The 20535-nt window shown below is 54.4% G+C and overlaps 9 protein-coding genes across 9 annotated transcripts; 7 read left to right on the top strand and 2 right to left on the bottom strand.

Moving 5' to 3' along the window:
• Positions 1–774: 774 nt before the first annotated feature.
• On the top strand, positions 775–4606 carry JCM15063_003573 (uncharacterized protein; the record flags this gene model as incomplete). The annotated part of the gene is made up of 10 exons (XM_076675494.1): positions 775–1060; positions 1125–1254; positions 1321–1403; positions 1462–1878; positions 2348–3536; positions 3603–3738; positions 3803–3939; positions 4028–4207; positions 4295–4404; positions 4524–4606. 10 exons carry the CDS (start codon positions 775–777, stop codon positions 4604–4606), a joined length of 2751 nt encoding a protein of 916 aa, XP_076537578.1.
• Positions 4607–5083: 477 nt separating this feature from the next.
• On the bottom strand, positions 5084–6046 carry MPC1 (pyruvate transporter MPC1; the record flags this gene model as incomplete). Its single annotated transcript, XM_076675493.1, has 8 exons — positions 5084–5148; positions 5314–5383; positions 5453–5475; positions 5550–5569; positions 5630–5766; positions 5830–5842; positions 5907–5934; positions 5995–6046. 8 exons carry the CDS (start codon positions 6044–6046, stop codon positions 5084–5086), a joined length of 408 nt encoding a protein of 135 aa, XP_076537577.1.
• A 51-nt stretch (positions 6047–6097) lies between these two features.
• Positions 6098–7362, top strand: JCM15063_003571 (uncharacterized protein; the record flags this gene model as incomplete). The annotated part of the gene is made up of 6 exons (XM_076675492.1): positions 6098–6151; positions 6218–6353; positions 6417–6592; positions 6659–6763; positions 6827–7201; positions 7288–7362. The coding sequence occupies 6 exons, from the start codon at positions 6098–6100 to the stop codon at positions 7360–7362; spliced, it is 921 nt and encodes a 306-aa protein (XP_076537576.1).
• Positions 7363–8945: 1583 nt separating this feature from the next.
• Positions 8946–9650, bottom strand: HUB1 (ubiquitin-like protein HUB1; the record flags this gene model as incomplete). Its single annotated transcript, XM_076675491.1, has 7 exons — positions 8946–8978; positions 9076–9097; positions 9173–9193; positions 9284–9307; positions 9383–9442; positions 9518–9533; positions 9605–9650. The coding sequence occupies 7 exons, from the start codon at positions 9648–9650 to the stop codon at positions 8946–8948; spliced, it is 222 nt and encodes a 73-aa protein (XP_076537575.1).
• Positions 9651–9920: 270 nt separating this feature from the next.
• JCM15063_003569 (uncharacterized protein) lies at positions 9921–12164 on the top strand (the record flags this gene model as incomplete). The annotated part of the gene is made up of 7 exons (XM_076675490.1): positions 9921–9977; positions 10072–10133; positions 10208–10248; positions 10335–10807; positions 10882–11409; positions 11487–11775; positions 11851–12164. 7 exons carry the CDS (start codon positions 9921–9923, stop codon positions 12162–12164), a joined length of 1764 nt encoding a protein of 587 aa, XP_076537574.1.
• Positions 12165–12567: 403 nt separating this feature from the next.
• Positions 12568–15127, top strand: JCM15063_003568 (DMT family transporter; the record flags this gene model as incomplete). The annotated part of the gene is made up of 9 exons (XM_076675489.1): positions 12568–12618; positions 12688–12727; positions 12800–12925; positions 13003–13131; positions 13203–13250; positions 13320–13963; positions 14046–14105; positions 14173–14539; positions 14604–15127. 9 exons carry the CDS (start codon positions 12568–12570, stop codon positions 15125–15127), a joined length of 1989 nt encoding a protein of 662 aa, XP_076537573.1.
• Positions 15128–15267: 140 nt separating this feature from the next.
• On the top strand, positions 15268–16352 carry JCM15063_003567 (urease accessory protein UreD; the record flags this gene model as incomplete). Its single annotated transcript, XM_076675488.1, has 2 exons — positions 15268–15508; positions 15595–16352. The coding sequence occupies 2 exons, from the start codon at positions 15268–15270 to the stop codon at positions 16350–16352; spliced, it is 999 nt and encodes a 332-aa protein (XP_076537572.1).
• Positions 16353–16816: 464 nt separating this feature from the next.
• Positions 16817–18058, top strand: JCM15063_003566 (uncharacterized protein; the record flags this gene model as incomplete). The annotated part of the gene is made up of 4 exons (XM_076675487.1): positions 16817–16885; positions 16943–17219; positions 17279–17300; positions 17380–18058. The coding sequence occupies 4 exons, from the start codon at positions 16817–16819 to the stop codon at positions 18056–18058; spliced, it is 1047 nt and encodes a 348-aa protein (XP_076537571.1).
• A 1085-nt stretch (positions 18059–19143) lies between these two features.
• JCM15063_003565 (HD domain-containing protein) lies at positions 19144–20282 on the top strand (the record flags this gene model as incomplete). The annotated part of the gene is made up of 7 exons (XM_076675486.1): positions 19144–19257; positions 19325–19395; positions 19458–19511; positions 19569–19677; positions 19744–19909; positions 19973–20060; positions 20126–20282. The coding sequence occupies 7 exons, from the start codon at positions 19144–19146 to the stop codon at positions 20280–20282; spliced, it is 759 nt and encodes a 252-aa protein (XP_076537570.1).
• Between the last annotated feature and the right edge of the window lie 253 nt (positions 20283–20535).

Genomic DNA, 20535 nt, shown 5'->3' with positions numbered 1-20535 from the left:
TTCAGGAATCAGGAGTTCGACGAATCGCCCTGTCGAGCACCGAGTGACGAGCCCTTATCTCGTAGCGGTTGGAGGTCTCATCCTCCGTAACAAGTCCGCGGTTCTGGGCTGACAGCTCGGACCTCGACTTGCTAAACCTCGCGGACCCTCTCTGTTTTTTCTTATCTCGACATCTTGCCCCGTTACGGGTACACCTTCACGGCTTTTCCTCGGCTGGTCAACCCGCCTCGACTTGCTTTGAGCCATCCTACGAAATGAGTGAACACGGCTTCAAGCTGACGATGCCTCAGATCATCTCCTCGTTGCTGGGCTATTGCGGAATTGGCGTGGCGATTGCCTGCTTCGTCCCTCTCATCCGTAGGTCAACGCATCTTACTCGGATCGCCTGGTGTTAGCTGACAGATTGTTTTGGGACAACGGTCCAAAAGTCGGCAATGCTGCGAGACGAAGCAATGGAACGGGGGGTTTGTTCCTTGCTATCTGGCTCTGTGCCGACGTAGTCAACTTGAGCGAGGCGCATATCTGCTTCTGTCGCCTTTCGCGCGCTCAATCTGCTGACAGTTTTCTCGTCATAGCTGGGATTGTGCTCCTCGGCGCACCATTGACGCAAATCTTTCTCGCATGCTGGTGAGTTCTCCCTTCTAGGCGATGCAACGGAGTTTTGACTGACTCTCTTGGCCTCCGTTTTCAGGTACTTCATTGCGGGTACTTTAGTCTTGCATGGCAATTCCTCAATGCAATGGGCTAATCAGGAATGCTGTTGCAGATCTCTGCATGCTCGTCGAACTCATCAGTTGGGGACATCCCGGCCGTCTCGCGCCGAAACCGACCCCTGCCAAAACCCTCATCAAGAAACGAGAGAAAGAGTCCAAATCTCGCTTCATCCTGCACTTTGACCAGCAATTCAGTGACTGGAGCTTGTGGGACAACACAAAGCTCGTCATCGGTTGCATCTTTATCGGCACTGCCTGGTGGGGACTGTACCTTGTGATCATGCTTCACAAGACCGCAGGCGAGTTTGTGATCGAGGTCCCGACTTCCCACACCCCAGCTGCTCTCGGTGAGTCGGATCGACTTTGTACAGATCCCTGTTTATACCACTCTGATGGATGATTGTGCTTCAGCTCTCGGCTCGCTCGGTACCGCTCTCTTCACGATTGCGCGATTCCCCGAACTGTACGAAGGTTGGATCCGGGATCGGAAGAAAGAGAAGCCCACGCTGAGCCTCTCTGACGGCACATTCGTCTTTCTCATGTAAGCTTTCCCAGCTCAATCTCGGTTTCACGTCTGGCGTACTGATTCGCTGGCGTTTGCCATCAGCATCGAGAATCTGTTCAACTTGCTCTCGATATTTGTTCTCTCGATGGGTCCACAGCTCGAAGGCAAAGGCAAACTCAAAACCTGTGAGTAGACTGGCCCTGAAAGTCCACGTACCAACACTGATGTCACATTCGGGCGCAGACATCTTTGGCGAGTTACCTTGGATCCTTGGCGGGATCATTCCGATCATTTTCGACGCTGTCCTCGTCGACCGGATAATCGTTTGGCAGAAGAACTGGAAGAAGCACTCGTACGCAAACGAACCTGAGAAGAAGGACGAGCTCGACCACCTTGCGATCGATATCGAACGAGCCAAGGCGGCGCTCGCTCACTTTCAGGAGTTGTCGGAGAACGTCGAGGTTGAGTCGACGGCGATAGAACATCATGCACAGATGCAAAGGCGGAACGAGAAACGATCTCGCGGGGGGTGGACCAATCGGGTTCGAGATTCGGTTGGGCGACCGAAGGAGAAGACGAGTCCTCTACAGAAGGACTACCATGAGAACCTGACAGGGTTATTGCGAGAAACTGCGAATGGACGGGCTCACAAGGCACTGGGTGAGCACATTCTGATGGTTCGGGGTGATCCAAGCTGACGGAATGCATTTGCACTCGCTTCGAAGCCGACAAACACGGTTCTCTCGGATTCTATTCCGATGCTTCTGCATCTCTCAGCGACAGCGCGTATGGCTCGGACTCCTCAGACATCGAGAAAAAAGAGTATCGGCCACTACAGTCACAGTCAAGAGCCCGAACAAGCTCGCACGCGTCTCCCCCGTCGACGCATTCGAAATCTTCGCGAATCTGAACAGTCCTCGACACTCGTCTAGCGTAGCCTGTGTAATGTGTATGTCTCGCTCCATCAGCGAGTTGTTCCTGTTTCAATGCGCACGCGCCTTTTCGCACCGACTCTTTGCACTTGCCCCCTGCGTTAGCTGCGTTGCCCTGCGCTTTTCACAATTCCCGCCATCTCCATGTCAATACCTGAGACAAGGCTCACAGAGTGCTCCTGACTTATTTGCACAAGCCACAACAAGCCACCCTGCCGCAGACGTTGAGCTCCACATACGTTCGTCGAGAGCCCTTCGCGTCGCGAGACGCTCGATCGTCGGACGCGACGATCAACTCACTTGTCCGCGCGCTTCCGACCTCCGGCTCGTGTTGACGGGTGTCCTGACCCACCTTAGAGACCAACAAGGGCCGGGCGGCATGGCTCCACCAACACATAGCCGGCTACCACGAGTCGCCGCTTGCTCGTCTATCCTGCGCGACCTCGATCCGGCGACACTGCCATTCCTGCGTGCAGCCGCTCTCGGATACACGGCACAGACAGCTCCGGCGATTGTACGCGCCTTGACGAAGCGCAAGGGCAAGAGCGCAGTGCAAGTGTTGGTCCAACTGCTCAAAGCGTTCAAGTTCAAGCCCCGCGGACTCGCACTCGCGTTCGGAATCGCAGTCGGAGGGGCCAAGTATGGCGAACGGCTGCTTGAGCCCGTAGTGCGACGCGTATACCTCGCATCGAGGGAGAAAGCACGATCGCTTCGAGAGGGCAAGGGCAAGACGAAGGAAATCGTCCTATCGCAGGCAGAAGAGGTCAACAAGCTCGAGACGGACCACAAGATCATCGCGACATTGACGACGGCATGCTCAGCGACAATCTCGTCCTTCCTCGCGATCCTTCTCCTGCAGTCGTCGCCAACGTACCGCCGACCTTCGATCCCGCTCGCGGTCTCGACTGATCCCAAGCTCGACTTTTCCGTCTCACCATATGCTGTCACGACGACCGCAAACCAGGTGCGGCCTACAGGTCGAATGTCTCGGCACAGTCCGACCACGAGCATCGTCCAGTCACCTACGCTCGACTTGACATTGTTTGTGTTTGTGCGTGCGGTCGATACGCTCGTGAGGGGGACTTATCTATACACGGGCGCAACGGCAGGTCGCTTCGGACCAACAACAACCTTCCTCGCTTCGAACGCCGACACGCTCACTTTCTCGCTCTCGTGCTTTATCATTATGAGCTCCTGGTTTTACAACCCGGATGCGCTACCGCCCTCGTACAATCGTTGGATCTTGCAACTAGCTCGCATGGACAAGCGATTGCTCGAACTGTTGCGACACGCCAGAAACGGCACGTTCGTGTATGGCGAGAAACCGAGCGACGAAGTGCTCAAGATGTGTCAAGGGATCGCTGCATATGCTGGCAAGGACCCGTCGTATGTTGTGCTCGCCCATTTCTCACAAACAGACGTTTGACTCTGACAAGCGCGCGGTCTTCGCAGCACGACCAACCCCGAGCTCATCTCCCGGTTCTCCTGCGAGATCGTGCACGGTCGGGTCGGCAGGGGCACTTGCGAAGTAAACGCTCTCAAACGATGGGCACGAGCGTTCTTGGACTGCCTCCTGATTTACCTTCCCGTAAGTCATCTAGATGGTCTGCGGACACTGCTCGTTGTTCACCACTATGATGATTCTTGATCAGGTTCACGCAATCCCACCTCTGCTGTTCAATTTCTCAAAAGTCATGCGTCAACCTGGATCTTCGATCGTACGAATCTTGCTCGCCGCTTCACGTTCATCAGCGTTCCTCGCCACTTTCGTCGCATCGATCTACGCCTCGTAAGTTTCGAACACGATGTCGGGGTCTGCCATTATTTTTCCCCCGACGACAAGTCGCTGAGCTTTGAACTCGCCTTGATGAAACCAGGGTCTGTCTCGTCCGAACTCGATTGCCTCGGTTGTTCCCCCGAGGCAAATTCCTGCGACAACAACGACTCGATGGAGGGTTGGCAGTGTACTTGGGTTGCATCATGTGTGGGTTTTCAGTTTTGATCGAGAACAAACGGAGAAGACGTGAGATGGCCTTGTTCACCGCGACTCGAGCTCTGTAAGTGAAAATCCCCCGATCAAATCCCCGAAACCCTTCTCAAGGAGCGACTGATTTAACTCGGTGGAATTAATCCATGTTTAAAAGGTATGCGGTGGTCGACGATGTCGCTCCGAATTTGTTGACGAATGGACCTACGGGAGAATTCCTGACGAAATGGTTGGAACGCATCATCTTTTCAACTTCGGCTGGAACCGGTACGCCCTCTCTTTTTCTTTCTTTCCTCGATCACAATCATGATTGGACGTGCTCTCGCACCTGTCTCGAGAAGGGTATGAAAGCAAAATCTCTCATGGCTGATTTCCATCACCGACAGTGATTGCTGCAACGGTTCATCGTCCCGATCTGGTTTCTGGAGTCGTTTCAGGAGTCGTAGGAGTCGCCGTCAAAGATTGGTAACAAACTTCTTCTCGCAAAAGCCATGCGGAATGTTGGTCAGCGCGTAAGGGAGGCGTGGTCCTATAGGGTTATCATGTATGTTATCAAGAAGAGTCTTTTGTATTGTTCACATTTGTTGTCTCCCTAATCAATCAATCCAAGGTTTATACATTCTCTTCCGATCTATCGCTTGCGAGAGAGAGGGAGACGACTCTTTTTCTTGGCTATGCTGATGTTCCGACATGGAACCTGAGAGAGGGACGAGCGCGACATCCAAAGAAGAGAAGAAGAGAGAACAAAACGACAGAAACCCCATTACTGCAGAAACAAAAGGCAAGAAAAAAGGTAGGATATAGGCAAGAAAGGGGGGCGGACGAAAAGGGATCCCAAAGACTTGAGGAATTGTGTGTTTGAAAAGCGTCTAGAAAGTGTTGTTTTCTCTGTGAGCCAAGAGACCCTGTTTCCCTTTTTGAGTATTTGTTCCCTGATAGAACGATTCTAGTTTGACGTGACTGCGTCCTTGATCTTTTCGACGGTCGAGTCGTTCTCCTTGCCGCCAAAGTCTGTTCGAACGGGTATAGGGAAAAAAACGCGGTGAGTTCCAGATCCGCTACAAGAGACAAGTGGGACAAGCTTGCAATTGTCTGTTCAAGATGCGAACCAGGAAAGCGATCGATGCGGTCAGTGAAGGGATTCTGGTTCCAATCAGCGAGGCGAGAGGTGCGTACATTGTAGGAAGCGAACACCTTGCAGAGATTGAGCGGTGGCGTTGGTCAAGTGGCAGGCGAACAACAAGTACTGGTTTTTATTCACGAATGACGAATCTGATCAGAGAAGGAGTATCGGGCTGGAGACATGGAAACGTACATTCCGAGGTTGGACTCGCCAAGCTGCAGCGTATAAAGGGGTCGGAATGGGTCAGCACAGAATCACGATTTACGATGAAGCGATTCATAAACCATACCGAAACGCATAAAGACCATCCTAAGGAGAGAGAGACGTGAGTTTTGGGGAGAGAGAGAAACGCGAGGGGAACAGACTGACGAGTAGGAAGCGAGGGCGACAGTCATGGGGCCCGAGATGAACTTGGCATCCTTGCCGGTCAGGTCGGTGATGGCAGCGAGGGGCAATCCCCAGTTGGCGACCGGACCCCAGAAGTGCGTCGAGAGAAAGTACTTGCGCTGGAAATGACAAAGGTCAGTCAGCTCGCGTATCAGAGGGATTGAGAGTGCTTGAGCTGTTACCGCTTCAGGCGACCTGGTGTGGGAGAGGGGTCAGCGGTGCCGAGATGAGACGGAAACGAGCCGACTTGACGACTCACTTGGCCCATTGTGCGAATCCAGAGGCCACTGTGAGCAAGCAGATCCGTCAGCATCCGTCTCGACTGTAGAGTCCGAACGCGAGTCGACTCACTTGTGATGTTCGGGTGTGCGGATGGGGGCGAAAGTTGTCAACTCGCATCGCGTTGGATTCGCGCAAGTTGAGCCAACTCTCTCTCCCATAAACGCTCGAATGGCGGCCTCGCACTCGGACTCGGAGGATGAAGGGCTCGGCGCACTGCTCGAGGTGAGACGTCCACCGCTCACGCACGCAAGCTAGTTTCGCTGAATGAGCGACTGCGGCTCGACTCAGGAGCCGGAAGGGTATCGTCCCGCAACGCCGCCGCCGACAGTACGCACGTACAAGCGTCGCAAGTATGGAGGCACGCGCGACATGGTCGGACCCGAGCAGGTCGAAGTGGGCTTGGTCTCGGGACATCCACTCTGGGGTCAGCTTCCTCTCGCTCTTGGCCTTGGGTTCTCTCGAATCGACTGACCGTTCCTCTATTCAGGACACATCCTGTACCCCGCCGCGATCGCCCTAGCACGCTTCCTCGAACTTCACGCTGCGACCCTCTTGCATGCTCCCGATGGCTCGCACGGTCGCAACCAGGGCAAGAACGTGCTCGAACTCGGCGCAGGAGGGGGTCTACCCGGACTCGTCGCAGCTCTCGAAGGTGCAGGACAAGTCAGTTCCCAAAAGTCTCGCAAATAACCCCCGTGTAATCCCGAGCTGATTCCGTCGCGCTCGCAGGTGGTCATTTCCGACTTTCCAGACGCCGCGCTGGTCAAGAATCTTGAAGCAAACGTCGCTACCAACATTGAACCGATCGAACAGGTCGCCGAGACAAGAGCTGCGGTAAGCTTGACAGCGAACTGTAAAAATACTCACAAGCTGATTCCTCATCGCCTGAACTGTCAGGGTTTCACGTGGGGTTCCTCCCCCGATCATCTCTTCTCGACTCTCACGTCTTCGCGATCTTCAAAGTTTGACCTGATCCTGTTGTCCGATCTCGTGTTCAATCACTCGCAACATCTCGCATTGCTCAAAACATGCTTGACCTGTCTGAACCCTTCCCGAGAACCTCAATCCGTACCCATACCTCATTCGACCAAGGCAGTTGAACTCCCAGACATTGATCTGACTAGGGGATTGGATCGGGTCGAGACTCCAGCGATCTTGTGTTTCTTTTCGCATCACCGACCCAAGTTTGTCGAGCAAGACCTACACATCTTGACCCTCGCACAGGAGAACGGTTGGCAAGTTGAAGAAGTGTGGAACGATCCGAACGCTGGCGTAAGCAATCCTTTTTCCTTTCTTTCCTTTTTTTTTTCTCGAAGGCTGATCTCGAGTGATCTTGTGGGTTCGGGGTCAATTTGCAGCCGGCGTTCCCAGAAGACGAGGGAGACTTGACGATTCGAGGGACGGTACATGGATACATGTTCACTAGACCTTGACCTTGGGATGAAGCGAATCGAAATCGGCGTAGGAATTTCGTTTGCTATAGAAATCTTTCCGAAACGCGTTTTATAGACTCATGAATTGTAGACTTGTAGCATAATAGATCACGATCGCATATCACAGTGACGTTCTCACAATCTCTCTCTGTGTTGTGCGTGAGGGCAAAAGAAAAGGAGTAGGACCTTCCGATTGAGGTGAACCGAGCCGAAGTTTTTGTTCAAACCAAAAACCCACAAACAAAGAGAAAACACACACAGCCCGTACGCATCGAACACGACGACGCGAACCAAGTTGAGATATAAATCTTTTTGCAAATGGTGTTTTCGTTTAGGCCGAAGTAGCGGCAGCCTTGCGAGCCTCACGGAGAACCTTCTCAGTTCCCTACAAGCGGCGAAGATTGATCAGTTCTCGACGGTTCTCTGTCGGGTAGGCGAGAGGAAGGGGGACTGACTTGAGCGGCGTAACGCTGGTTACGACGGAACTTGGGGTCGACACCCTTCATCGAGGGGTACTTGTTCGTCTTGGGCTTCTTGATACCGTTACGGTGAGCCTTCTGCAGGTTTGCTCGAACCAGATCGTAAAGGAGAGAGGTGAGGGGAGGGTCGAGTCGGGATCGCAATGGGGGAACAGGTGGGGTCAGACAAGAGGAGCTGAGTCAGTCGCACGACCTCGAAGCGACTTGATATCTAGTCATCAATCAGACGAACCTTGTTCTCTGGTAGAGGGCGAGAGCGGTCATCAGCGTCAATGGGGGAAAGGCAGAAGAGGAAGGGAGGGGAGTTCGCTCACGGTTGTGGTTGGTGTGGTTCTTCGACTTGGCCATTGCGAGAAGGCTGTTCGAGCAACACACGGCAGGTGTCAGTTTTCACGAACAAAAGCGAGAGCGAAGGCTGTCTGGTCCCCGTGTGCCGAGCTGGTCCATCGAGACCCTCGATTCACGCATCATTTCCCGGCTGAACGAAGCTCCTCGCGTCGAGACCTGGTTCTGCCCCGATTTTCGAAGCATAGTCTCCCCCTTGCTGATCCTGATCCTGACCAGTGAGCGCGAGGCGCGCCAGCTCGTTTCCCGCCCTTGGGGTTTTTCCAACTTTTCGACCATCTCGAATCTTCCGCTTCCTCTTGACAACAGGGCAGTTGGTGCGTCGGCAGGGCGGCGTGGCAAGGTACAGGGTCGGTACTGGCAGCAAGGATGTTCGGTTCAAGCGTACGGTGGAGTCTGTTTGAGGGACGCACGAAGCGGAAAAAGGGCGAGGCCGCCCGTCTCGCGCTCGCCAGTCAGTCTCTTCGAAAACTTCCAAATCCACCCTTATTTGTTATCGAATTCCACGTCGTCTCTTCCCTTGCTTGTTTACCTCGTGAACTGCTGTTCGGTTCTTTTCAGTTTGCACAAAGCTACCCGTCTCGTTCAAGGATTTCTCCGGCAACTCTGCAAAGAGTTCTTGCAGCGCCTCTCTCGCTCTGTCGCTCCGCAAAACGAGAAGTGAGACTTTTGACTACAGAATTTACAAGGACAGCAGAGTGCGTGAGAGCCGACAGGGAACAGCGCAAGTCGCTTTCGGACCGAGACCCAAATGACTGTCTACTGCATCTCGAGGCTCATGCCATCGTTGATCTTGAATCGCGTACGACATACAATGTCCGTCAGCTTGTGCTACGCGTCAAAAGAAAAGAATCCGAGCGAGAGAGAGGGATCAGATTCAGAGACACACCTCGTAATCTCGAAGAGTGATGCTTTCGTGGGTTGGGACCATCCGAACGTCAGTATTCAGCGGGTCTCGCAGCTTACGACAACAATCAATGGCTCACTGATCCTTGTAGATGGTGTACCTGGTGTCGATCCAAAGAGAGAGAGAGAGAGAGAGCGCGAGTGAGCACGCGCAGCCTAGGTCATACGCCGACAAGAACTCGGCAACGCACCATTTTTTCAGAACAATCTTTTCGCTGGAGAAACACCACCGAGAGTTGCCGTCAGTACCCGGTTTCTGGCGAGAGCAGGTGGGTAGTGACCCAACTTACGCTTTCGTACCGGTTTGTGCGGCGATCAGTTTCTTCAAATCTCCGACCGTGTCTTCGGAACTGATCTCGAGCGGAAGCTCAAGAGTGTATCAGCGAGTCATCGCAGGGGATGTGCGAGGCAAGCGAGCGACGCACTCGCACTTGACCCGGACTGTTGCGAACGAATGCGGAAACATGGCTCAGTACCATGTTGCCAAATGTGAACGAACACAGGGTACATACCTTTCTGACCGAGACGATCGTTCGCAATCACTTCAATCAGAGCCATTGTGCGAGATACAGCTGCCGGCACGGAGACGAGGCGGTGAGGCAAGTGGAGCAAACACGGCAATCAGAGACGAGGATCGGGCGAGTGAGGGTCAGCATTCAATATACAACCGTAGAGTAGCAGACTGGATCTGATTAACGCACAGAGAGGTCTGAAGGGACGATGAGCGGAGAGTGCCACTTTGGCGAGAGTGTCGGCGCCGCTTCCCTGGCTCGCCTCCTGCACATCCAGTCTGTCGCACAGACGCTTCGGACTCGCACAGTTCCAGCCATGTCGACCTACCAGCCGAACGTGAACCCGACCTCGGAGGAAGGCCAGGCGCTGCAGGTCAGTCGTCCCGTTTCCCGCATCGATCGCCTCCTGCAGGCGTTCCGCTCGCCCTCGTCGCCAGAGCTAATCGTGATGCGCGGTATCGATACAGGCTGCGATTCAGAAACAGCTCGCTTCGCTCGAGTGGAGTACCGAGGACGACCCAACAATGGCGTCAGTCTCCTTCACTCGTTCTGCTCGTCTCGTGTTCAAAGCGCATTCACTGACGATCATGCCTATTGTTACAGCGAGTACTGCTTGGTCATGCTCGGGAACCGCAAAACGCCTGGTCCGTCTGTCTTGCTGCTTCTCGCATGCGATCAAGACCCGTTCGCTGACCTGAGCCTCGCTACGTCTGTGAACCCTCCTGCGCAGATCAAATCTCGACTGAATTGTCCGACTTGATCGGAGGCGACTTTGACCCTTCGTTCGTCACGTGGCTCTTTGACGAGGTTAAGAACCACTACCCGGAACCCTCTGCACCTCCCGCCGCGTCCCCTGCGCCCGCATCGTCCGCCACCTCGAATGCACACTCCGGCCCTACATCGTCATCAATCCCGACAGGACCATCCGGACTACCGAACCGACCTGCGGGATCGAGGAGTATGTTTGGTGCAGCTGTTTCCGGGGTCAAGCGCGACAGTCGCGAGATGGGAGCCGACCGGGACCAGCCTCCGCTACAGCGACAGCGGTACGAACGCGACCAGATCCCGTCTGGTCCCCGAAACGGCGGCAAGAGCCTGTTTGATCGCATGGGAGGCAACAACGCTCAGTACGCGCCCGGACCGAGGAACTCGACCCCGCCCATGATCAACAACCTTGGTATCCCTCAACAAGCTTTCGATGCCGTAAGTATCTCGTCATGGTTCAGCCTTGCCCATTCCCGCGACGGCGCTGATACCAACAACGGTTGACCTCACAGATCACTCAAACGATCCAAGCCGTCATCGCCGGCGCTCACCCTTCGAGTCTCGCGACGATCCCGTTTCCGGCATTGATGGCTCATCCTCTCGCGTCCTCCCTCCCTCCGCCAGTACTTGGACAAGCGCAAGCGCACGCGATGGCTCAGGCGCAAGCGTTTGCGCAGATGCAGAACGTGTGGAACTCGCCCGCGACTGGATTCGGTGGTGCGCCTCCGCAACAAGGTTTCAACCCGCAAGCGGCACCGTTCAACCCGCAAGGAGGTTTCAACGGATCCTCGAAAAACGGACCCTTCCGAGGTGGACCTGCTGGTGCTGGTCAACGCCCGCCGCATCACCAACACAACTCTGCAGCGGCACCGGCTGTCGCGCTACCGAAAAAGCCAGAAAACGAAGCTATTTGCAAACACGGAGTCGATTGCACGAAACCTCCATGTGGCTTCTCGCATCCGAGTCCGGTCGCCACGAAAGAGAGCGGATTGGTGCTCAGTAGTGAGTCGTGCGACAAGCAATTGTCCTGTCAAGATCCCGTGAGTTGCGATCCCCTTCGAGGCTTTGGTACTCTCGGCCAATCACGCTCATCGGTTTTGCTCCCAACTATTTGCAGGACTGCCCCAAATCTCACGTGTCTAAAGCTCAGAAGAACGCATCTGCTTCGACTGTCGCTTCTTCCGCGTCTGCACCTGCTGGCGCTTCGACTTCTGCTCCACTTGCCGCCTCGGCCCCAGCTCCGGCAGTGAGCGATCCTTCGACGATTCCTGGGGCAGGCTCGAAACCGTGCAAGTTCGGAAGTGCGTGCACACGACCGGGTTGTGTCTTCAAGCACCCGTGGGATGTGCGGGGAGATCCGAATGGCGGTACGGTCCCGTGTCGGTATGGTGCAGCTTGCACTCGACGTAAGCCTGCCTGTTTTTCTTAGGTGCACTCGAATGATTGCTAAAGAGTTTGACTTTTTCTCCTCCATGATCCAGCGGGTTGTCATTTCTCGCACCCACCGAAAACTTTCAACCGATCAAACTTTTCGGCCACGTTCAACAAACCTGGCGCTGCTGGCGGAGATTCGAGTCCGTCATCAAAGACCTCCGCTGCACCAACGATCGGAGCGTGGCCCAAGGAGAAGCCGGAGCATGTCAGTGAACGCCTGAAACGATTTGCGGCTTCGAATGGTGACGAAGCTACCGAGAAGATCATCCCGGGTCAACTGCCTGTGAACGGGAACGACGAATCAAAGGTCGAGATCCACTTGGACGACGAGGTGGACAAGAAGGAAAAGATTGCTGCTTGAGAGAGGCACACGGAACCATCCCTCCCTGAGCAATGAAATACTGTCTAGTTTCTCCTCGGGCGATAGTTCTGTAACGGACTATCGCTCGTTGTATATTGTATCTTCTTCCTGTGCTTGGTACGGAGAGATAGGCCGTACGATCAGTTTGACCTCATTCACATTCACGACTTAGAAGTGTTTCCAGCTCTTCGTCTCGCACGCATCTCGGTAACGGTCGGCAACCACTCGACTGCTTCCTGCGAACTACCTACAACTCGTCTCGCTTGGCGACTGCAAGCACTCGGTCTCGCCTGCAGCCGGAATTCACAAGCGCGCGAGATCTCTTGGAGCACCAAGTCCAAGTCTTGCTTGCTCGCTCGTCAGAGTGACGGCCTCCAAGTCAGCGCTTCAAGGACGAGGAGCCATGCTAGAAGGGGACGGCGAAGCCGGTCCACACATCAGTGTCGCAGCAGGCGTGAGTCCACTTCCGAAGGAGGCGGTGTCAAGACAAGACGACTCACCTCAGTCTACTCGCACACTCTAGGTCGTCGTTGGACTGCTCGCGTCCTTTGTTCAATCTTTCGGTGAGTTCCAGGTCTTCCTGCTTGGCTTATAACGCCACCGAGTGTTCTGAACATCGTACCTTGTCCGACCAGGTCTCACGGTTCAACGACTGAGTCATGTCGCAAATGAGAAATTGCCAGTCTCGGAACGTAAACGAGACTGGCAGAGACCGTTGTGGTTGGGAGGGTTCGCCATCTTCATCCTTTCCAACGTGTTCGGTACGTGCTGCGATCTCTTCTCTCCGGTCTCACTCCGCTCCGTGATGCTCATTGCGGTTCCAATTTGTTTTCAAAAGGTACGGTCTTTCAAATCGGTGCACTCCCGATAGTCGTGCTTGGTCCACTTGGTGCCGTCAGTCTCCTGTGGAACGCGGCGTTTGCGAGAATCGTATTGGGAGACGAATTTACTGTCCATCTCGTCGTCGGTGCGTCTCATCGCTTGTCATAGCATAAGCAGGCTCGAGCTGACTTCTTGTATGGGCTTAACGTGTCTCAGGAACGGTACTAATTGCAGGAGGGGCTGTTTTGATCGGCATCTTTGGAGGTAGGCAATCCATTTCCCCCCATTCAACCTGAACATGGCTTGGCTCACTTCTCTACTTCTTGCAATCAGTTGTCCCCGAGCAGACCCACACCCTACCGGAACTCGTCCGACTGTATCGACGCCCCGCGTTCATCGTTTGGGTGTCACTGCTCGCCCTGTTCCTCTTGCTCATTCTTTCTGCGGCACACTTGACAGAGTGGCGCCTCTCACGTCACCTCGCATCCCTTGAAGATTCTCTCACATCGCCAAGGCATCGCCGACCGAGCTGGATGCTCAAGAGCGGTAGTGCGAGGAGATGGTCAGCGCCATCTCGTTCGACCTCCCTCGACTTGGCCTCGCCCCCTCGACCCAAGTCTGCGCTCAAATCGACGATTTCGACGGCTGCTGCTGACCTTTCGGATTCGGAAACGACCCCGCTCCTGTCTCATTCGAAACAGTTTCGGTTGACGTTTGCCGAAACTGAATCAGAAGCTGATTCAAACAACCTATACTCGCCTGCACCGAGTATCGTCGGCGGTCGAGATCCCACCCAGCCCCGTTCGAATTCCACTCCGCCTCCAGGGTGTGCTCACGAGCGCAAGGTCGCGGCTACGAGAATCTGGATAGGAGCAGCGTATGGCGCGACGAGTGGGACCTTGAGCGGCCTGTGTCTGTTGTTCACCAAGACTGGCATCGAGTTGTTGATTATGAGCATTGTTGGCAAGTCGAACCAGGTCAGCTCCGCTTTGTCTCCCGCACCCACGACTCGTGACTCGAATCCTGATGGACTGACTCTCGGTTCGAGGTACGCGACAGTTTGGACATTTCGAGCCTTGGTTGATCGTCATTGTCCTACTGGTATGCGAGCTGTTCCAAGTGAGTGTTCCCTGATGTATCTGGCTCAGTTTGCGGTCTTCTGATCACGCTTCGTACGCCGATTCAGCTTGCGTACCTGAACCGAGCGTTGCGAGTGGTCGGCCCGACGCTCGTGTGCCCATTGGCGTTCTGTTTCTACAACACTTGCTCGATCGTATCTGGCTTGATCTACTACGACCAGTGGGACGAGCTCTCGACGGTCCAGATCGTGCTGGTCACGCTCGGAATCGCGATCCTGTTGGGTGGAGTGTGGATCGTCAGTATCAAGAGTGGAGGAACTTCCAAGTCAGACGACTTGAGTTCGAGGGAAGGCAAGAATCCAGAGACGGAAGTCCACGGTGACAGAATCTTGGCTGGAGAATCTTTCGTCACCGAGCCCGAAGCGGAGGACAGCGCGAGTGACGAAGACGAGACCTGTCAGGAAGACGAGCCTCGTAAGTCGCAACTTCTACCTCTCTCCCTAACGAGGTGGATCTGATAACGTCGTGATGAAAACAGTCGAATGGAGACCGCGAGGTTTCTCAATCGGACTCGCCGCGTCCTCGCCTGGATTCGACCTGAGACCTGCGGCGAACCATCCACAGCAGCGTTCACGACGACGTTTCAGCCACTCGTTGCCTCACCATTCGACTCTCGATCCGGTGATTCGGGATGCCAGTGACGAGCCGTACAACCGTCACGAGCAAGACTTGATGTCGAAACGGAACCCCAATCCGAATCCGAGATCCCAGTCGATGCGGGGATCCTTGTCGGGATCCTTGTACGTCGGACCTTCGATGAACGGGACCTCTGGAACAGGGCACAAGCGCAACAAGAGCAGTGGAACCATCAGCTTGCCGAGTACGCCAACAGGACGCGAGCCTTCGGACAGTCATGGTCGAGGTGCGCAGCAGCACGGAGTCAGACTTCCACACACTGTGTCACACGACAGAAGTCGACAGGCAGGAGAAGGTGGCGACCCGAAATGGTGGAGATTCTGGGGAACATCGAGAGAGAAAGGCAAAGCGGGTCGTCTAGACTAGCATTCCGATTTTGACAGACGTTGTACTGTACTGTTGTATGTAACGAGGCTGATCCTTGATACTGTTGGTTACGGTATCGTCGAAAGTGATCGAGCGTTATCCGAATGGGATGTCTCCTTATCTCTCTTGCGCCAATTTGGATGAACGGTCGGCTGTCGCCTGGCGATGGTCTGATCCACTGCTCGTTGGATCGCTCGGGACGTGCGACGCTCTCGGAACTTCAATTCAGCTACCCGCTCAAGTTCCTCGCGCCTGATCGCAGGTTCGGTTCAGTTCAAGTCGTATGGGTCGTCGGCTACGGAGGTGGGCTCGTCGCAGGAGATCGAGTCCGGGTCAAGAGCAGGGTCGACAAAGGGAGCACGCTCGTCCTCTTCACGCAGGGTCAGTAGTCTCGCAGATAAGAACCACTATCCGATGAACGGGAAAGAGTGGGGTTTAAATCACTTATAATCCGACAACGCGGTCAGGTTCGACCAAGGTGTTCAAGACGAGGCTCGGGCAGTACTTGAGTGACACGAACAAAGCGGCGCGAATGGGAACTGCGCCGCCCACGATCCAACAGTATCGGATCGCCGTCTCTCCCGCTTCGTTCCTCGTCCTGCTCCCTTCCCCCGTCACCTGTTTCTCGCGAGCTCTGTACGAGCAGAAGCAAGTCGTTCATCTCGAGGACGAGACTGCTTCGGTCATCCTGCTCGATTGGTTCACTTCGGGTCGAATGGGGATCAAAGCCAAGACGCGCGACCAGGAAGATGGAGAAGCATGGGAATTCGAGAAGTATCGCAGTGAGAACGAGGTATGGATCGCTGGACAGCGCGTCGCGAAAGATGTCCTGCTCCTGCAGGACGAACAAGACGCGAACCCGACGCAGCAACTCGATGAGCCTGTTCGACCACGACGACGACTCGACACGACTTATCGACATCGAGTCGAACCCTACTCGTGCTACGCATCCCTCTTCCTGTACGGGCCTCGAACCTCGTACTTGCAGTCGCACATCTCGAACACGTTCACGCAACTCACCCAGTACCACCAGTCGAGACCGTATTCGCTCTTGTGGAGCTATTCGCCACTCGAGAGAGGAGGAGGAGTCGCAAGGTGTGCAGGACACTCGACAGAGGCCGTCAAGGAATGGGTGTGCGAACTGCTCGAGGCAGGAGGTCAAGGCGTTGAAGGCGGAATCGAGTCCATCGTGGGCAAGGACCTGTGGAAGACTGCATTCAACTAGAGCGACAGTCCTCTTGCAGTTCTCGGCTGTGGGGATCAAAACTACGCCTGCTATAGTGTCAGGAAGCGCTCGGGGAAATAATCCAAAAGGACCGGATTTCGGTCCAAGGTATCTGCGATTATGCTTGTGTGACAAGGTGTTGTAAGACTTTTTTGGTTGCATTCGAGTGGTGTTCGGATGACGGCCAAAGTCGCGATCTACTCTTTTCTTTGAGTGTCGTTCCGAAAGACAGGGGTAAATATCGTAATTGCTCCGAGGTGGCAGATGTACATCACGCTTTGCCCGATTCATTCGGCGAAATTATTTGCGGCGTAAAGAAAGGGCGAGACTGATCTCTTTGCCCAGCTCGAGCAACGGATCCTGGTTGAGCTCCGCGTACCGGCCGCCGGTTGCGCGTGGATATCGCTCAACTTGCGACTGCTATCTGCCAGCTTGAATCGGAGCCCTGGTCGTTGGCGCTCCATATGATCAATGCACCGCCCTCTGTGCATCTGCCCAGCGGCTCTGTCCTCGTCGAGGATGCCGACGAAGAAGTATGTTCCAGGTCGACTTGTGGACGTTGCACGAATCTGACGTTAGTCGATGCTCAGATCTTCCTACTCTATACCAACAAGCAGCAGCGTGCGACATCCGAGTCCGCCGCGACGGGACGAGGCGCAGCAGAGTTGGGTTATCATTCCGATCAAGGCGACGTCCTCGCCGTGAATCTTAGCGTCAATAATCCTTGGTCGGGTTCTGGACAAGCCGACACGGTCATGAAGAGCAGAAAATTCAAGAAAGGGAAAGGGAAAGAGAAAGAGACCCTCGAAGTAAACGTCGAATTGCGGCAGAGCCTTGCAGCATTACGCAACAGAAAAGGCGATACCGGTCAGTTGGCTCGATATGATGCCCGTTCTCAAGCGGAATTGACACGTGCTATTATTCAGGTTCTGTTCTATGGCGGTTGAGGTGGGTTTTCATTGATTGTTTGGCCTTTGGGTCAATTTTATATCGAAAGACACTCAGTGTCTTCTTCATATCTTAACAGCCTGCATCTCGCCGAATACATCCTGACTCTGCATCATTTCCCGTCTCCGGAAGTCCCTTGCCTGCTACCCAACCTCTCGACATCGTCGATTCTGGAACTCGGGTCGGGCACAGGTTTCCTCGGCCTCGCTTTACGATCCATATTTGCACCCTTTACTCCCTCGACACATCCGACAGAATCCGCGTTCAAGTGGACTTTCTCGGATCAGCTTGACAATCTTCCCCTGATTCTCCGGAACCTGCGAGGAAATTCAATCTCGGAATCCGAGATCGGCGACAGTCCAGCACATCCTTACTCGATCGTCGAGCTAGATTGGCTCGCAGAATCTCGAGACTACCTCGCTGATCGAACGCAACCTCGAAAGTCGAGACAACCAGGATCGTTCCCCGATTTGATCCTCGCCGTTGATTGCATATACAACCCTGCTCTCGCCAGTCCGCTGGCGCATACGATCTTGCGAAATTCGGGATCTGAGACGGTCGTCGTTGTCGCCAGCGAATTGCGTGACAGTGAGGCGCTCGAGACTTTTCTCAGATGTTGGCTGGAGGAAGGACGGCAAGGTGGATGGCAAGTGACGAGACTCGGTTGGGAATCTTTAGATGAGCAACGTGCGGCTGGGGACTTGGCCGATCCCAAGTTTGTGGTTTGGGTAGGATGGCGGCAGCTTCCCGGGGAATAGTTCAGTGGTTTCAGGACGCACTGCTCTCGTGGCATGTTAAAGTGGATCTTACATAGAGAAGTTTGTAGGTGATTGGCTGCAGTGATCTCCGGTTCCGTCGTCTTGGCCTGTGGGTTGCTATGCGCCATGACCGCCTTTCGCAAGCAGTACTCCATCCGGCAATTCTCCAGGCTGTAACCCTGGCAACACACACTAATCCATGGGGCGAATCGAGTCAGGTTGATTAGTGCGTCGAGATGGTTTCAAGAGCGCGAAGGGCCAGCAGAGCTTTGACCGACCAGCCAGGGTTGGAAAAGACCAGGAGCCTCTCCAGCATTCTCCTGGTAAATGTGCACATCTGAACCTCGTGAAGCTCATTGCGGCCGAGCTAGGCAAGAGCGAGGCGTGTGTTACGGAGGCCAAGCGCGATGTCATTCATTCCCCTCAAAATCAATTTGTTCTGCAGAGCAAATGCCCGTCCATAACCATGGTCTGACTGCGAATACGCCAGAGACAGCTCTGGCTGCAGGGAGCACCGCTGAGCGGGGACTGTCGTTCTGCATTTCGACAAGAAACAGGAAAGTCCACGCTCAGACCATTCAATCGACGAGGAATGTCGTGAGTACTTCAGAAACTTCCGCCGAGTTCCACGAACGGAGTTCCAGGAAGCGGATAGCGGATCCCCGTCGTGGCGGTATGGAAAAGCTCCGAGTTGACCCGTGCTGGAGTGGGAGCAAACCAGACTTCCAATTCCTCAGAGCCTGCAAGCGCAAGCCTAGCAATCTCCGCCAATGTCGATCTCTGATCTTTCTTGTTCGCATTTACTGATTGGGGTTCAGATCCGAGACGACCCTAGAACTGATATCTTGGGTACTGTTGTCGCATCGACATAATTGCCTAGTGCCTCGGACTTATCGTTCTTTTTTAACGAGCTCTTAGAACGAAGGGAGGGAGTACTTCGATATCGCCTTAGCGCCTTTGATGTCATACAGAATCTAGAGTGTGGCTGTCACAGTGCGATGCTTCAAGAATTGGACATGTTGAATGATTCAAATTCGGTTCGTCCACCGCAAGCGTGACCTTATCGTCATCCCACCATTGTCAGCATGGTTTCCGCTCCGTTGCACTCGCCGACTCAGGGTACTCCTGCTGCCCCGCCAGTACCTCAGGACTGCCAGTCTGGAATCCTCGGCTTCTTTCACACGCTCGAGCGACTCAAGGTGAGATCGATCTCGCATCTGACAGGCTGTCGAGAGTCTCCTCAGCTGAGCATAAACGACCCGATAGACCAACAAACGTACTGGATGGGTCAATCAGGGCATCGACAAGCCAGAGTCGATCGCTGATCACATGTACCGGTAAAAAGCCTGCGTCCCTACATTCGGCACCGCAGCTACTGAATCCTTGCGACCACGCACAGAATGGCCATGATGTGTCTGGCGTTCCCCGAGATCGGCCAACTCGACGTGTCAAAGTGAGTTCTGTTGCGCCATCCTCCTCGCAAGCATCAGCTAATGTCTCGCTTGCGTAGGTGCGTAATGCTATCGATCGTGCACGACATGGCCGAGGCAGACGTCGGCGATATCACTCCAGAACACGCTTCGGGCGTCTCGAAAGAAACGAAACTGTCTCTCGAAACGGTAAGCGGTCTCAGATTCAGATCTTGTTCGAATGAGACTGACCATGACCGAATCGATGCTCTACAGAAAGCGATGGAACGCTACCAAGGCCTGCTTGGTCACCCTTCAATTCCGAGCATGAGGATCAAGGAACTATGGGACGAATACGAAGACCGCAAGACTCCCGAATCAAAGTTTGTCAAGGATCTCGACCTGCTCGAACTGTGTATCCAAGCCGTCGAGTACGAGAACTGTGAGTAGATCTTTGTCACGCTCGTTCTTCGATGGTCAGCGCTGAACCCTGGCATCGCAACAGCGCAAGGATGCCAGACGCTCCAAGAATTCTTCGAGACGACGATTCCTCGCGTTCTGCATCCGGTTGTCAAGGGCTGGGCCCGAGAATTGTGAGTAGATCAATCCCTCGATTACGCTGCCGGGTCACACACTGATCGAAATGATTTTTGCGCAGGCTTGCGGAGCGGAAGAAGCGATGGGAGGAGCGAGGCTGGGAAGGATACAAGGAAGTCGCTCTCGGACCGGACGAGGAGCCTGTGGCGGCGAATGGGTCTGCCGAGCGACCACGACTCCCGGTCAAAGTGTACGGCGAGCACTCGGACGACGCATGATCTTTTTCATTGGCGTCATAACCCATAGCCTTTGTTCCGCTCGATTATACCCTCGACTCGCTCAGACTCTTCTGTTCTCACTGCTGTTGTAACAAGATCCTGCTAGCTAGCCAATACACAGAGACATGCTGAGCGAAAGGAAAAAAAGAGGGAATAAAACGCGTCGTATGTTGAATGAACCCGCAACGACTCACCTCGATCGGTTCGACCCAACTCTCGCTGTCTCCCACGCATCCCGCTCGTTGAATCACCC

This window comes from Sporobolomyces koalae (assembly GCF_050403365.1).
Source record: "Sporobolomyces koalae JCM15063 DNA, S_koalae_JCM15063T_v1_ctg1, whole genome shotgun sequence".
Taxonomy (NCBI): domain Eukaryota; kingdom Fungi; phylum Basidiomycota; class Microbotryomycetes; order Sporidiobolales; family Sporidiobolaceae; genus Sporobolomyces; species Sporobolomyces koalae.
This window is presented reverse-complemented; position numbering and strand designations above follow the sequence as displayed.